This window comes from Cervus canadensis, chromosome 2, assembly GCF_019320065.1.
Source record: "Cervus canadensis isolate Bull #8, Minnesota chromosome 2, ASM1932006v1, whole genome shotgun sequence".
NCBI classification, from domain to species: domain Eukaryota; kingdom Metazoa; phylum Chordata; class Mammalia; order Artiodactyla; family Cervidae; genus Cervus; species Cervus canadensis.
The window spans coordinates 22,456,056-22,473,045 of record NC_057387.1 but is presented as its reverse complement, the minus strand read 5'-3'; the positions used below and the strand labels follow the sequence as shown (position 1 = coordinate 22,473,045).

Below are 16,990 nucleotides of genomic sequence, written 5' to 3'. Positions count from 1 at the left end.
TCTGATGGTGCCTTTGACAAACAGATCTATCAAAAAGAGGCAGTTCCTAGTACTTTTTGATCAGGAAGGTAAAAGGTAAAGGTAATCTTATTAGTAACAAAAGAGATAAGAGAAAAGATGCATGCGAGTTTGTGTATAAATGTTCTAGCTGGGGGGTGGGCGTTAATTAAGAGGAATTTAAGAAGAATTATAACCAATTTTATTTTAGTCACTTACTTTCTCCCTCCTGGAGAGAAAATAAAACCCACTATGCTAGCCAAAAATAGGTTGCTTTGCTAAGTTTTGACCTTACCCAAGTACTTGTAAGAGGAAGTACTCAGAAAAAATCATGTAAGGTGTTCACAGAATTTTACCTTGGCCATGCCTTTATAGAAGGCATTCACTACTAAGTATAGAAAAACTTGAAAACTATATAATTTAAGCACAGTGATGGAAACTCATGGTCTGAAAAGAAACTCTTTTTAAGTAGCTATAAACACATGGCCTAAAAACCGTAACTAATGAAAAGTTTCATGTTACAGTTCAGGGAAGGCCTGTAAGTAGAAAAGTGGGCCAGAGAAGCACAGAAACAACCTTCTAACCTTCCAAGAGACAAAGAAGTCAGATATATTTGAAAGTAACTAACCTTTAGATGCCCTTTTCCCAAAGTGAGGGGGCTGAAGAAGGAGTCTCCCAACAAAAAGGACCATTACCTGTGAATCCTGGTGAGCAAACACAGCTGTAACGATTAACGCCATCCATACAGACTCCATGGACACATGGGTTACTTGCACAGTCATCAAAATTGATTTCACAATTAACGCCTGCAAAGATGAAAGCAAAGAGAAACCGTGCAATATTAGCACAGAAATACCAATGATCTTTGTTTGTAATGCTGGGTGTTAAGAAATCTGATGAGTATCTAGCCAACCCTGAATACAGGAGAGTAACATTTCTGAAAGTTCAGTCCTCCAGACCTAGTCAAAGGTATCATGAGGTCAAATGATTATATTAATCACACTAAGCCACTATTTGTCTTTTTTATTGTGTTGGCATTTGCACTGTTACAAAAGCAATGGAGGCAATTAAAATAAATTAATTGATTAAAAAAAAAAAAGTCCACCAGACCCTGTGACAGACAGAGTCTTCAGAACCTGGCAACAGTTCTTCATGATGTATGCTCCATCAAGGCAGAGATTTTTATCTCTTTTGCCTCAAGCATCCAGAGCAGTTTATAGCATATGTTGCCTCATTTTAAGTACAAATTAGGGATCCAAAGTTAATATACAGCTGCAATGACAATCAGATGAACTGATCCCTTTTACACACTGAACAATTCTCAGTCACAGGCAGCAAGGAGTCTGTCATCACTTCTGCCTTAATTCTGAGGCTGACAGTTTTCTACGACCTTGAACATAAGGTGCTTCCTAATTTCAGAAACACTGAAGATTTAAAAAAAAAAAAAGTGTGGCTCAGTATTGAAGAAATCTGCAAGGCAGCTGACAGCCAGCAGTGGGCACAGTAAGAGCCGCACTTTGATTTATTTAACCCCAGGGGTGGGACACATGGACAAATGGTGAGATGAGAAGCATAAATGAAGGGACCCCACTGAAGGGGCCCTGGTTAGCAAGCCAATGATTTGGAGTGGCATGAAAGGTCAACGTGAATGGTGTGGGATGGATTAATGTGAGAAGAACACTGGGCAGGCCATGACATGGAGTTGGTTTAAAGAAATGGTGCCCAAGGCCAAGGACATGCCAGTAGGAATGAAAGCAAAAGGATCAATGTGAGAGGTCATAAGAGTTATAGTCTTTATCACTTGGAAACTGAGTCAATGAAGAGAATAAGGGAGAAGTCATGGAAATTCAGTTACCATACCTGGATGTCTAGGAAAATATAATATTCTTGACAGACGTCGTGAATGAGGAAGAGGAGTTGGTGTTGGAAGACAAAAATCCTGGTTTTGGATCTTTGAATTTAAAACATTAACTGCTTATATAGGTCTTATTAATTGATCTCCATGGACATGATTGCTTTAGAATATCAGACTGTACCCAACCAAATTATTACCCAGTTCCCACATCTCCATCTTGATGATAAAGCTATGGCTTTAGATTACAATAAATATCTTACTGGAAAAAAAAAAGAGCAATGGCGGCATGACTGCTGGCATCTTAGCAGGATCCAGAAGGTGCCGAACTGCACTGTACTGGTGTACTTTTTACTCTTCACCTCCATGTACTCAGTTAATACAAAAAAAGATAGTTTCGCTTAAGAATGACTTTGATGAAGCTTCCAAAATTATTAACTTTATGATTTGATTATACCTTGACCCTTGAGTATACCTCTATTGTTTTGTGTGATGAAATAGAAAATACACATAAAGCTATTCTGTGGCATGCCAACATACAGAGCAGTCTCCAGGAAAAGCAGTTGTGTGACTGAATACTGAACTGAAACTTTTTTCACAGAATCCCATTTTAATTGAAAGAGCAACTGACAGACGAACCAGGACTATTCAGACCTAAGTACTTAGCAAATAGTTAAGTGAAAGAAACAAGCCTGCCACTTCAAGGAGAACAACTGTGACAATACTGTGCTCCAGAGGTAAAATTTAAGCTTTCATTAGAATTTTGGAACTTGTATCTACTACTATAAGCTTGATACTGACTGTTACTATTAAGGGCTAAAGTTCACGACAAATCTTATGGAGTCATAGCTTTCTCCTGGGGTATGTTGCCTTCCTTCTGGCCTATTCCCCAGATGAATGGCAGAGTTTGACTATGTTCAGGAAAGTTTAATTATAGATATAGGTAACTAAATACTAGAGATATACCAATCCCTACTGTTACCACTATTCTGTAAAAATACTGTTATATTACTTAACATGAATTTAGTGATGAATTTGGATATCATAAAAGAATATCTTGGCAGTTTAAAAAGTCTAAAAATAATCAGTCTATGAAGCCTGATAATTAGGATATAAACTAACAAATGAAACTTCCTCAACAAAATGCCATAATATTTATTCACTCAAACTTTATGTGAATATTTATTAATAATTATTATATTGAAAATGTATCGAGTCATTATTGTGAGCAAAATACTCTGCTTCCCACTTGATATAACTTTATTTTTCTCACTTCAGTGCCAAATCAATTTGTGTTACACCCATTTTATCATGCACTTGCACAATTACATCAGCACAGCTAGGACGTGAACCCAGCTCTCTGGATTCTATACACTTTACCGCACCACACTGGTCACTGTGATTAATGTGGCTATGCTGCCTTGCTAGCCACAGATGAGGCAAAGGTTTCAATATTCCTTAATTACAAATGGATACCTTTAGGAGATGTGTCTAGCCCTTGATTGACAATCCAATTAACCCACAATAGACCAAGGCAGGCCCCAGGAAGCCATGCAGTTTAATGGGACTCTGCCCCCAAATCCATGTTGTATTCTAGCAGGAACAGATACTCAGCTCAAGCTGGGCCAATGAAATTATCTCATTGGAACGTTGGAACATGAACTGGGTGACCTACAGTCTGCATGTGGCCCTACTTCCCGCTAATCCCCCCAAAGCCTCATTATTCAATTCTCACTTGGAATCTGTAAGATGCTTCTGTGTGCTTTCACAGAATTCCTTCTGCTTGTCTGTTTTGTAGTTGTTGTTTGCTGATGATTCTTTTAGCTAGTCAATGCAGTTTCTATAACTTGAAACTCCCCAAACTTTTAAGATCACAGGTGAAAAAAGGTATTAGAAGTGATTCTGGGTAGTGTACTGCGCTTTAAGTACTTAGTGAGTGAGAAACCACAATTATAACCTGCAGATTGAAAAAGTATCCCTTCTATCCATACACTCATCCAAACCCCAAGCTACCAACTTAGACTATATTATGAATGGGTTGTCGACTCTTAGATTACAACTCAAAAGTCTATTCATAATGGTTAATTGAATGACTCCTTTCACCGAGGCTCCTTGTACATGCCAGGTCCTTCTACACCCATTACAGACCAAGATGTCTTTATGCAGTCTGCATCTCTTTGCGTGAATTCTCCAAACAGTCACAGGAATGAATTTGTCAGTTTTATGAAAGAACCTGTGCCTTCCTCCTCTATGCTGCCTGCACACCACTGATATTTACTGCCTGCCTTTCTCACTGACAGCTACTTCCACCTTGATTTCTCTGTACTCCCCAGGTAACACACCTGATCCATCCCAGCATAATAATATAATCCCAAAGAAAACAAAATGCTTGCCAGCCCACCACTAACCCAGGTTTCCAGTACATTTTTATAATGGGAACGATAGCAAAGCCTAAAACAGCCCCACCATTCTAAAGGCATCCATTCAATTGCTTGTAAATCTCTCAAATTTCTTTTCGTACTGCAATTTCTCATGTCTGGGGACCAGCCCGGAAGCAAATTGCTTTTGGAAGGTTTCACAAAGATCTATTCAGCTCTTTTAGAGAGTTATCTAAACGTGGGGAGGGGGAAGGCATTTTCAACTGGGAAGGCATGGGATGTTTTTCGTATGCTTGAGCAACTCAAAAAGGACTTTGTTTTCAAACTTGGCATGTACGAGTTCCTGGATGAAGACCAGGGCCTTTGACAAGTTTGAAGAAATGGATTTGGAAATAACAAAATAAAATAAGGGCAGCTAACCGCCTCCCCCACCTTTGCCCCCTACACAGGCCATTTTCCTTAAATGGAGAATGAGTTCTCAATAAATCACTCCTTGTATTGGCAGGTTCCCTTCTAACAAAGGCACACACTAGTTAATCTTCCACTAATACATTTTCCTTTGATCTGAGACACAGAACTTCTCTGTCCATTAACCACAGTTGTGACCATAATTATTCCTCAAATAAGTAAAACAGAATCCACTGAAACCTGTGAAATGCTGCTGCCTGAGAAAACAGCTCAACATTTCCCCAGCAAGGAGTAGCATGCCCTCATGACTAACAAGCCGTCATTCAACTGGAGGCAGGAAACAGCCATGAACTGGGGATGGGAAACGACAGCTCTGCATTCTAATTGACAATGACCCAGACATGTTGCAGAGTCTCTCCTCTCCCTCTGAGTCCCCCCAAATGCCCAAAGCCCAGCAGAGAAAAACAGCAGAAGAAAGATGACACATTAAAGATAATGTGTTAGTTGCTTAGTAATGCCTGACTCTGCGACCCCATGGACTATAGCCTGCCAGGCTCCTCTGTCCATGGAATTCTCCAGGCAAGAATACTGGATTGGGTTGCCATTTCCTTTTCCATTACAGATACTGGACTCTAAAAGAGAGGAAAAACTACTGGAAGAACGGGAGGGATGGAGAGGGAAGGACCAACTTCATTAAACTGAATAAGGTGGAAGTTAAAACAAAAAAGACAATCCAATCGAGCCACAAAAGTAAGAAGGATTTCAATTTTCAATAATAATTTCAATTTTTTGAAGTGGTATGCCTCCTTTTGATGAGAAACACATACACAGAATCATCAGCTTTGTGAAGCTATTGTCTCTGACTTCCCTACTGGCTAGAGCTATCTGCCTCTGAGATGTTCCTGGCTGTGCTTCTCAGAACCAAGACTATATTTTTGGTATCTAAACATGTGCTGAGAAAGTCTGAGACATCTGTGTAAACTGTTTTAGAGAAACAGTGAAAACTCCAAAGGCAGTGAATAGTGGGCTTACCTGACGTGCCTGGCTGGCAGTTGCACTGGTAACCATTCACCAGGTCGATGCAGCGACCCTCATTCAGGCAAGGGCTGCTATAGCATTCATCTATCTGGTCACTGCAGATGGCACCCATGTAGCCCGGATTGCAGATGCAGGTGTAGGAATCAATGCCATCCTGACACTGGCCGTGGTGGCAGGGATCAGGGTCACAGTTGTCGATGTTTTCCTCACATAACACACCAGTGAATCCTTGGAAGGAATTGTACCCAAGATACTTAAACCCAAAGTGCACATTCCACACCTGAGCATACATGTAGCTCTAGCATCCTCTAGTCCTACACATCCCATATCTTAAACAATTCATACTGTGGGCCATAAGCAATTGGAACTGACTATCTGCACTGATGTACAAGGCAAGCCTAGCGAGTTTTGTTTAAAATGAAGTTCACATCAGATCTGTAGAATTCAAATAGCTTCTTCTAAATGATCAATAATTTCACTGCAGAGACATTTTAACTGCATCTTAATTGCATACTAGACTTCAGTGGGGAATAGCTCTCTATAATTTTCCTTAATATATTTATCTCTATATGCCTTTCCTCCCAAACCAGTCTGCAATATAGGTACTAAATTAATGACTTCATGTACCTTATCTTTCCAATTCTGACCTGAGAGGTCAGAGAACTTTTCTTTATTCCTCCCAACCTTCCAGGAATCTATGCAAATATAGTAAGTTTTTAACCAATACTTGTTAAATAAAATGACCACGTTAAGACAGTTAAAGGGGGCAAATAAGAGTTCCTTTATCCAACCTTAAATCCTTTTAAGAGACTTTAGAAGGACTCTCCTCCCTTTTAAACATGAGCTCAAAGTTTAAATTCTCTCCAGTGAAGGTTATACTCCATAAGCATAATCTAGCCAGAAGAAGACCTAGCCTGAAACTTTTCCAACAGAGACCAGAGTTTGTGAAAAGAAAAGGAGGTTGAGTGGATCATCTGACAGGGCCGACTCTGAGAAGGCCTAATAAGTGATAATATTCTAATGCTATTGAAATACTAATTCTTTGTTTATTTTTATGACTTAGTTTGCTTTTCTGTGATCACAAAAAAAATCATGCACATGATGCTTAAAATCTTTTAAGAATCCATTTTCTAAAAAATAAGAAAAAATGTCTTGAATTATATTCGTAACTTCTTTCTTAAACAGTCAGATAAAAAAGAAACTGGGAAATCATCTTTTCTAATAATTTCTAGTCCTTCTCTACACAGTAATGGTCTGTGCAGAAGCAAATGTGTAACAAGAAATGTCTGGCTTATTCAAATCCACTCCCAAATTGGAAATGTTGCCACAGATCAGAAATGTAGAATATTTGTAAACATTCTTTTTGATTCTAGTAGCAGGAGTCAGGAAAGAGGCCCCAAACTTTCCCAGACAGAGCTCTCTCCCATGTTCAGATACACGTTTGACTCTCAAAGCATCAATCATATTTATGCAGAAAATCTCTGCACTTGCCTACCACTGCATTTCTGAGCCTTTGTTCAATCACTTGCCTCAAGAAACACAGAGACAGGCCTCCTGCTGAGAAGCCCCAATGACAACTGGAATTCTTCCCTTTTCCAGAGGAATAAGGCAAGCCAGCTGGAAACTCACCATTGCCAAAATCTGCCCTAGAAAGACGGGGACACCAAGTGGAAATGTCCAGGCCAGGCCATCATTGTGGTGAAGAAAGCAGGTGTTGTAGAAGGAACTGAGAGCAGCAAGAAAGAGCTGGAAGAAGCCCCTTCTAAACACAGAGCAGCCCACTAATAGACTGGCCTGGCAGGGCAGCTAGAAGAGGACAGTCTCCTATTTAGGGCGGATGGACCTACCAGGGGAATAAGAAGTGAAAAGTTCTTACCTGTGGCACACTGGCACTCATAACCATTCGGGTGATCTATACACTTTGCCCCATTCAGACATGGAGTACTAGAGCAGTCGTCAATATCGATCTGGCAAACGGGCCCCGTGAATCCTTAAAAGGGCACATGATGACACAAGTCAAAGGATTAGCTTATGTTTTCCTTACTATCAGAATGATGCCCAAGAGGAACTGGGTAGTTATTGGCAGGGTTTATACCCCTGGATCAGCACATGGAGAATTATTCTCCTGAACAGGTACCTGGGATAACTGGGTGAGGCTCAGGGCATCAGAGGCCCATGGGTGTCTCTCTCACCTCTTTTTCTTCTCAGTATAGATTTCACTTCAACTTAAAGTAGGAACTGAATGCATACAGGGAGAACCCCCTAAGAAGTGAATGTAGCTGCACAGGAACTGGGACCTTCTCTCTGAAGAAACAACAAGAGAGGCTACAGCCTAAGGCAGAAAATTCAGCACGTCTTCCATAAAGGCTGTAGGGGGCCAAAGGAGAGACACAGCATTCTTTGGAAAGAACTGACTTGTTAATGTACCCATGGGTGAAATGTCTAAAAATAATCATCTCAGAGAAGGGTTTCAAGAATATGACTCACGGGAAAAAATAAAATCCTGAATAACCTAGAACTAAGGGCTTCCATGAGGTATGAACTTCCTGAAATGTACACACAGACGGCGAGGTCATGGGCCATTCAGAATAGACTTGGACTTCTGGCCACAAAGGATCTGGAAGATATACTAGCTGAAACCAATCCCCCACGTCTGTACACACACACTCCTATCCCGAAGCGCTCGCTTTAATGACTTCCTCATGGAGAGCCCACACACATTCTCTCCCTCCTCTCTTCCCTGCGGTCAGTCGGCTTTGTGCTTTCAAAGAAAACAGGGGCAGGTGGTGGGCACTTACCAGGCGGACACAGACACTGGAAGCGATTGACTTTATCCACACACTGTCCATTGTTCACACAAGGGTTGCTCTGACATTCATTTATCTCCAACTCACAATGCACACCTTTGAAACCTGAACAAAATGGACCACACAAGTGGCTTAGAAAAAGACAAAGGCGTATTCTAGCCAAGAAAGCACAAATTCATAAAGATGACTACATCCTCTATGAGTATGAACATTTCTGCAGAGGGAAAAGAGGACTATGCCGTGATTGAAAACAGTCACTGTGAGCATCAGTCAGACACGGGCATATCCTGGGATATCCATGTCACTGTGGAGACGGAGGAGAGGTTACCTCCAAAGACCTTGGTAAGACCTAGCATGGCAACAAAGACTGAACTACATTCTCGGATCAGTCCAGGCACTGCTTTCAGGACAGTGCCAGGCTCACGGGGTCCCCAGTCCTAAGGACCAGCTGAGTGAATCAGAGATGCTATTGTACTTGGGGTGCAAGTCAAAGTCAGGAGGGCCTGCCAAGGCTAGAGCGCTTAGCACCCGTAATCAGGCCAAGCAGCCCCTGATAGCTGTCATTTTAAGCTAAAGTTCAGCTGTGCTAAGGATTCAAGCAGAGGTCTCTTCAGAAGAGTTCCAAGATATAACACAGCATGTGTATCTCACCATGAGATAAACAGCAAGTTCCTATACAATTATGGGTAATATTATTTTCTATAAATGGAATGGTATGCTATTTGTAATATATCAGGGGATAAGGAAAGCTTGCTATTTAAAGAATTTTTATGATAAATACTTTATTAAATCAAAGTATACTTGCATTTTAAAAATCTTCTGAATTTTTCTCTCACAAGTATCTGGGTTTTGACATGATGGGATTGTTTTCCACAGTTCTAAGAAGTTTAACATGGGTCTTAGTCCTTAAGGGTCCCCTTGCATATGTGCATGCTAAGTTGCTTCAGGCGTGTTCGACTCTTTGCGACCCAATGGATTATAGCCCATCAGGCTCCTCCATGGGATTCTCCAGGCAAGAATACTGGAGTGGGTTGCCATGCCCGCCTCCAGGGGATCTTTCCAACCCAGGGATCAAACCCACGTCTCCAGCGGCTCCTGTACTGCAGGCAGATTCTTTGCCACTGAGGCACCAGGGAAGCCCTAAGGGTCCCGTGGCTAGGGATTAAATGCCAACAGAGCTTACGGAAACGCCACACTGTACTGAGTGCTCTGCCTAAGACAAGCACAGGGCAAGGTCTCCGGCCTAGACGCCACACACCGACGGCCCATGTACCTGGCATGCACAGACACGTGAAGCCTCCGATCTTATCCAGACAGGTGGCATCATTCTTGCAGGGGTCTGAGTGGCACTCATTGATGTCCATCTCACAACGAGGTCCTGCATAGCCCTTCAGACACTCACAGTGGAAGGCACCATCTGTGTTCACACATTTTCCTGCATGCTCACAAGGATTGCTGTTAGCTGGAAGACACAAGCACCCATAACCAGGATCAAAGCACTCGAAGGAGCTTCCACAAATGTGGACTACAGAAGTGGGTCAGATTAGTAGCATTAGGGCCAGTTCTTTTTTTTTTTTCTTTTTTTTAGGGCCAGTCCTTTAATAATCTGATTCTCAATTTCTTATGTCCTTCTAATCAATCAATCAATCAGAAAGTAAGTAAATAAATAATTAAATGAAAAAGGAAGGATGGAAATAGGGAAAGAAAGACAAAAGAGGGCAATCTCAACTCTCATGTGTGTCTGCTGTTCTTATGCCCAGTCACTAAGGTAGGGATCCATGTTAAGAGTCAAGCACAAACCTTGTTATGTATTTGAATTCCCAGCATAGACTATGTGGTTACACTGAAAGGTCAGTTGTAAACAGAAGGCATATAACAGGTCTGAGGTTTGGATGAAATGGGCTCACAGAGTGAAATGTGCTTCAGCTGAAATGTCTGCTGAGCTCAGCTGACAGGAACAGGAAAGGTTCTGTGAACTCACCCATGGCACACTCATCCACATCTTCCGTACAGTCACTGCCTTTGTAGCCTTGTGGGCAGGTGCAAATATACTGTCCATTCAGAGGGTTGGTGTCGCACAGCGCCCCCTTGTGGCAGGGGTTGCTGATGCACGCATCATCCAGATGACATAAGAGACCTGTCACAGGGGTGAGGTAAGGAGAAGAAAGAGAAAATGTCCCTTACCTGGGGAATGAGTTTCTCTTTCATGGAGGACTGAACACCTTAGGAATGGCACATCAGAATCCAGTGAAGATTTAGAGGCAATTTCCCCTTTGCCTGATCCTGCCTTAGGGACATGCTGCAGCTAACTGCAAAGCAAGAAGCTTCTGCAGACACCTCCCTCTATACCCTGAATCTGAGCCTTCAGCTGGACCCCTCCTCAAGGGTAGATAATGTGAGGGATTTGTGAGATGGTTAGGTGTTGGAGTCAGGAAAAGGGAGACATCCTTCCCACTGGGCTGTCATGTCTAACACATGAAAACCAAGGCTGCCCAGTTCAATCTGAATTTCAGATAAACAATGAATAATTATTTACTCTATGTCCCAAATATTACATACATCCTATATTTTATCTGGCAACACACTTTCCCAAGATCATGCTACCTGATGATCTTGGGGCCACCTGCATTTCATTAGTCTCAGAAGAAAAAAAAAAAAACCCAGCTGAACATCATCAGCCTATACTTGGGCAGCTTTTTAATAGTGTCAACATTCCTGGCTCAAGTGCCCTCAGGACTCTGAAGACATGACTAGGCCCAATGTTCTGCATAGTTCACATGGGAACTGGATTTTCCAGTCTGCAATTAGCTTAAGAAGAGGTGACTAAGGCTTCTTCTACAAAGCTGGAGGCGGGGCTTTTGAAAAGGCATAGATACAGGAACATTTCAAAACTGCTGGGCACCAAGTTCTATCGCTGAGCAATCTCCTTCTGTAACATTCCTCCTCTCACTGATTGATTCCTAGACCCAGAACTGTTAAACTGAGAGGCTAGAGCAATGTTAACTTTGCAGTTGGTGAAAACCTTTCGCTACAGGGCAATATTGAGAGCTGGAATACACTTCATTGTTTCCCTCTTGCTAACCTTTTCTGAGTAAATGGATTATTTCTTCTTAAAATTAAGTGCCTACCTCCATTTGTGAGTAATTTTGTCTTAATTTCTGAGAATTTTGTCTTAATTTCTGAGAAATTTACCTTAATTTCTGAGCAGTCTTTTAGCTTAAAATCTTAAGGAGGTTACAGATGTTTCCAAGCAAGAGTTACTTTCATTTTGGGGGGATGAAACACTGAGGTACATGGAATTGAGAGCTAAAAGTCCTAAGGAAGAAGACTGACTTCACAGCACTCTGGCTACCAATTACACTTCCAGAAGAATGGCTTTGAGTGCCATGTTCCAAAGGATGAAACTTAAAAGGACATACCCCAAAAGAGATCAAAGAGATGGAGGCAGAAGTCCTGAATGCTCACCAGTCCTTTCCCCTTTCCAGCTCTGTTCTTCTGCCAGCCTTACCTGCCTTTCCTTCTGGGCACATACAAGAGAAGGAGGCCACACGATCGATGCAGGTAGAGCCCGGGGTGCAGGAGGCGAAGGCACAATCATCGATGTTCTCACTGCAGTCGTCCCCACTCCAGCCATTCACACACACACAGCCGTAGCCCCCATTGCGGTTGGTACAGGTGCCCCCGTTCTGACAGGCATTGGGTTGCAGCAGGCACTCATCCACATCCTCTGTGCAGAACTGTCCTTTGGGGGGAAAAGTGTCTTTGTTTAGGGCTCTGAGTCTCAGAGGATTAGTACCATACCAGCCTCCACACGTTCTTCACCCTCATGTGACCTGGGTGAACTTATGGCAAAATTAACTCACAAACAAACCCAGTTCTCACATGACTTTTAAGGCCACCTAGAGACATCCAAATTCTAGGCAAATAATTTAGGGAAGGCAAGTTCTATCCCTAGAAACTCTGACAGCATGAAGTCTAGCCAGCCTATCAGAGAGAAAATTGAGTCTTGTAAGAGCCTTAAATCAGGTTTGGTTAAATCCCCGGGACAATGAATGTGAGAAGAGCAAGGAAAGAAGGGTCTAAGAGATGAGTAAGGATGAGAAGCAACCTTAAAAATCAAAATGTTAAGGCTACCATTATGTATCTTGACTATATCAATGTCAATATCCTGATTATGATATTAGACAGTAATCTTGCAAGGTGATGATGTTACCATTGGGGAAGACTTGGTTAAAGGTAAACAGTATTTCTGTTAATACTTATAACTTTCTGCAAAACTGCAATTATCTCAAAATAGAAGGTTTCATTAAAAAATACATGCAAGAGCAAGAAAGGGCAGAGAGAAAAATCAAGGAGTTAAGAACAATAAAAGCCTTGGTAAAATATAAATGTGAAACACAAAGCCAAGATGAAGCGACTGGAGCCAAAGATGGAGCAGTGGAGTAAGATGTAGAAAGTTAACCTCATGCAACAGAAGATGGAAAAGATATTCTGCCTGAGGAAGCAAACTAAAGGATGATAAACATGAGACCACCAATGGATATACCACAGGTCACTGCAACAGCAAAGGATAGGGACTATGGCAAACGCTCTCGGGCCTCATGACAGGGAACAGGACTTACTTATAAGCTACTTAAAAGCAAGGGATTTGTAATTAACCAGCAGTTAAGTGCTGGGTTACCTGAGTTGTAAAACAAGTTGATGAACCTGTCTTATAATAAGTTGTCTTTTAATAGCTTTAAGAAGCTACCATAGGGGATGAATATTCAGATCATATGAATTCTCTAAAACAACATGACAAGACCCTCAAGATATACTTAATTTTTCTTTGTAAAAAACTCACTGAATGATTCAAAAAGGCACTCTGATGTAGAGGCCTCTTAACGACAAAGCACAGGGCATTCATACTCAGAAAATGCCAGGGCTATACCTAGTCCCCAGATAATAAGTCAGCTGGCTCAAGGGCTTTCAGAGTCTGCAAGGTGCCCAACTGTGCAGCCATTATTGCCAACAGGGGCTTCTGTGTCTGAGCCAACCTAACTGACCACCTATTCTTTACTCCTATTTAACCAACGCATCCACTATTACAGAACCAACATCATTCTATTGCACTTCAATTGTACATCCATCTCCCATCACTGGGCTGCAAGCAAACTCGGTTCAAGAGCATTTTTTGTATTCCCAGCTAAGATCCCACTGCCTAAGATGGCAGTGTGTGGGCAGCTCTGGAACTCTGTGCTCAGGGCCCTCCTTCTGTGCTGCTCTTCTCACTCCACTTCATCCATATAATACCTGCAGGAGCCACCACGTATTTACATGATCACAGCTTCCTGATCCAGGATGGGCATCTGATACAAGCCGTGTCTCTTTTCCAAACTTTTGGACTAGGGACCCTTTGCCACATGGACTAAAAGAAAAATGTGACCAGTCTACACATAGTATGATAACAGTGAATCAGAAGTGCACAGAAAAGAAAAAACACAATCTGGTGACATTCAAGTTACTAGCTCCAGCTGTTCCCAAAGACTGACTGTTTCTAAGCCTATTTACAAGCATAGCCACTCTTCCAGCAGGTATCCCTAATTTGAGATGGGGATCTGTCTATTGCATCCGACAGTATTAACTAGTACAGAGGGAGGGAGGAAGTGCAGGAGCAATCATTTCCCCCAGGATAGATGATGTCAGTATAGAAAGCTTTGCTCCCTTACTTTACTGGCAGAAATGCTACCTCACAGTAATGACAGATGTGTTGTTAAGATGCAGGTGGGATACAGAAATGAAAACATAACCAAGAAGCAGGTGAAGAGTTTCTGCAACCTGGGAATTCCTAAGTCTTGTCTCTTACACTAATGCTAACTCAAAATACCCATGCTAGCATCAAACTTAACTGACTTGCTGAATGTGAGAAATTTGGAAGTTGTTTTTCTTTCTTATTGGTTCTGAGTACAAGATTTTAAAAAATCTCATATATATTTCATATACATTATATAACACCCAGACACTTAAATATTATAGTGAAACAAACTAGGTTAACGAAATAATGTTTGGAATAAAAATTTTGTATTCTTGGGAAAGGAAATCAAGAGTCACTGATTGCTTACTGTGAACCACATATTGGGCTTGAGGTCTTGCGATCACTGTCTCATTGAGGAAACGGGCTCAGAGAGGTGACATAGCTCACCTATCATGAGGCAGGGGGTACAGGAGGGCTGGGATTTGAACTAGAGCTGCTGACTCTAAAATCCTTAGCAAAGACTTAAGGTGTGAATCTCACCATATCAAAACAACCTCTCTGCATCTCAGTTTTCCCAAGCACACAGAGGCATGGGGAAGGAGAGAGGGTGGGGGAGGGGAGGATTAAAATCATGACCCATATGATGGGATTACTGGAAAAACTTATGACTCCAAATTACTATCCAAAAGTCAAATGTATTTTTTGAGTACAGTTGACCATTTTTCCAATGAGATTGATTTTTGAAGGTCAAATACCTAAGGCGTTTTGTGTTTGGTGTCAGATACTGTTAGAGAAATCAAATCTGGAGAGTCAAAAGAATCCTGGCTTATATGTAATCTTTCATAGAATAGATCATTTTCCTCTAAGGCTCGGGCATATTTCTCCAGAACAAAACAAAACCCCTCCCAGGCATATTTATGCCAGAATTTTTTCCTCATTCCAATTCCAGCAACCAGTTATTACATTTGGAATGTTAGAACAGTGACCAGGGTGCCACAAAATTGCTTGTTCCAAAATTCCCAATGGAAAGTCTACTAACATACTGCACTTCTTTCATGTCACCTCCCTCTTGGCAAAGGAGGAAACCAATGCAGAAGCCTAAAAATAAGAAACATGAGGCTCAGAAAGGTTAAGTAACCACCAACCCTACCACCCCTGCCCAGGGTCATAAACTGGTAAGTCAGAGGCACTGTCATTCAAACCCAGATCAGTTTGACTCTAAAACTACTGTTCTTTCCACTACAGCAGAGTTAATTATCCAACTCTGGGTCTGATCAATAAGACCTACAGACTAAGTCCCTGATTCTAGGGTCTTAAAGCACACCTAAAAGGGATGGAAGCATGAGTCAGGGAAAGAAGACCTTGGTAGAAACTGACAAAGACAAAAAGTCACCAGATATTGAAACAGTAAAGTTTCCTGGTGATATTCTAGAGAGGCTGCATTCAGCTTTTCCCGCTACTCCATGGCCAAAAAGCATCAGCCTGGGCTGGAGGAAGAAGGTCCACTCAGGTTTGTGGGGTTAGATCTTGAACATATCAAAGGGACTGGAGTATATTCTTGAGTTGGGTTTAAAACAAGAAAAGGCTGGAGATCATTTGAGGCTCTGAATTCTTATATGAATTTTGAACTTGATATGACAAAGGAGAATTATTGCAGACTCACAGGTGAGGGAAGGTATGATCAAATCTGCATATGAACATTAGTCTGCCAGTAGAACACAGGGTGAACTAAAAGCAAATGACTTTGTGTTAGTTGGGAGAAAAGGAGAAGGCACTAAGTTAGGAGCTAGCTATCGAGCATATAAAAGCCCCTGGTGAAGACAGAGCTGCGTTCTTTCCACGCCCTACCTAGCTGCTACACCTTCGATCCAAGCAAGTCTCAGCCTGTACCACCATCTGTGCCAGCACACAAACCTTGCTGGTGAACTCCCAAAATATGTTGCACAAAGCTCGGCTGGGCAAGTTTGTGAGGGCATCAATTATCCCTCTTACTAATCTCACCTGCCAATTATTGCAGGCTACTGGTATCTAACATTGGGATTAAGGCAGTGGGCTACTAGGTTTTACCCATCTCCTATTAGAAAGGAAATAACTTGTTTCTAGAAACTACTTTATCTACTGCCATATAAACCTGGACTAACTTGGTATGAAGGCTGACACCTTAAACACTTAGCATGCTAAGTCGCTCAGTCATATCCAACTCTTTGCGACCTCATGGACTGTAGCCCACCAGACTCCTCTGTCCATGGGATTTTCCAGGCAAGAATACTGGAGTGGGTTGCCATTTCCTCCTCCAGGGGATATTCCCGACCTAGATCGAACCTATATCACTTAAACCCATATCTCTTGTCTCCTGAATTGGTAGGTGGGTTCTTTACTGTTAGCGCCACCTTAAACACTCAGAGCCACTAGTATATACTGATAATTCTCTGGGTGATAGCTTTTGCCTTCTAAATCTCAAGTCTCTATCTTTCCTTCATATATATTTTTTTTTCCCTTTTTTTTTTTCCTTCATATATTTTATTCTAGCCACATGGCTTACTGTTGGTTCCTCAAACAAGTTCTTTCCTACCTCAGAGCCTCTGCATAACCTGTCCTCTCCACTTCAAATATTCTTCTTCCTCTTACTTATATGGCCAATTAACATCTCATACCTTGACCTTCAGCCTTCCCTCATAGCTCAGTTGATAAATCATCTGCCTGCAATGCAGAAGACCCAGGTTCAATTCTTGGGTCGGGAATATCCCCTGGAGAAGGAAATGGCAACCCACTCCAG

The 16,990-nt window shown here is 41.8% G+C and overlaps 1 protein-coding gene across 2 annotated transcripts in view; it reads right to left on the bottom strand.

The window, feature by feature from the left end:
* NOTCH2 (notch receptor 2) overlaps positions 1-16,990 on the bottom strand; it is a 170,476-nt gene that overhangs the window by 49,321 nt on the left and 104,165 nt on the right. For both annotated transcript variants that reach the window (XM_043459398.1, XM_043459404.1), the window contains exons 6-12: positions 11,989-12,222; positions 10,462-10,617; positions 9,754-9,942; positions 8,472-8,585; positions 7,550-7,663; positions 5,668-5,901; positions 693-803 (exon numbers count right to left, since the gene is read on the bottom strand). In XM_043459398.1, coding sequence (XP_043315333.1) covers positions 693-803; positions 5,668-5,901; positions 7,550-7,663; positions 8,472-8,585; positions 9,754-9,942; positions 10,462-10,617; positions 11,989-12,222 — 1,152 coding nt within the window. The remainder of the gene's footprint in view (positions 1-692; positions 804-5,667; positions 5,902-7,549; positions 7,664-8,471; positions 8,586-9,753; positions 9,943-10,461; positions 10,618-11,988; positions 12,223-16,990) is intronic.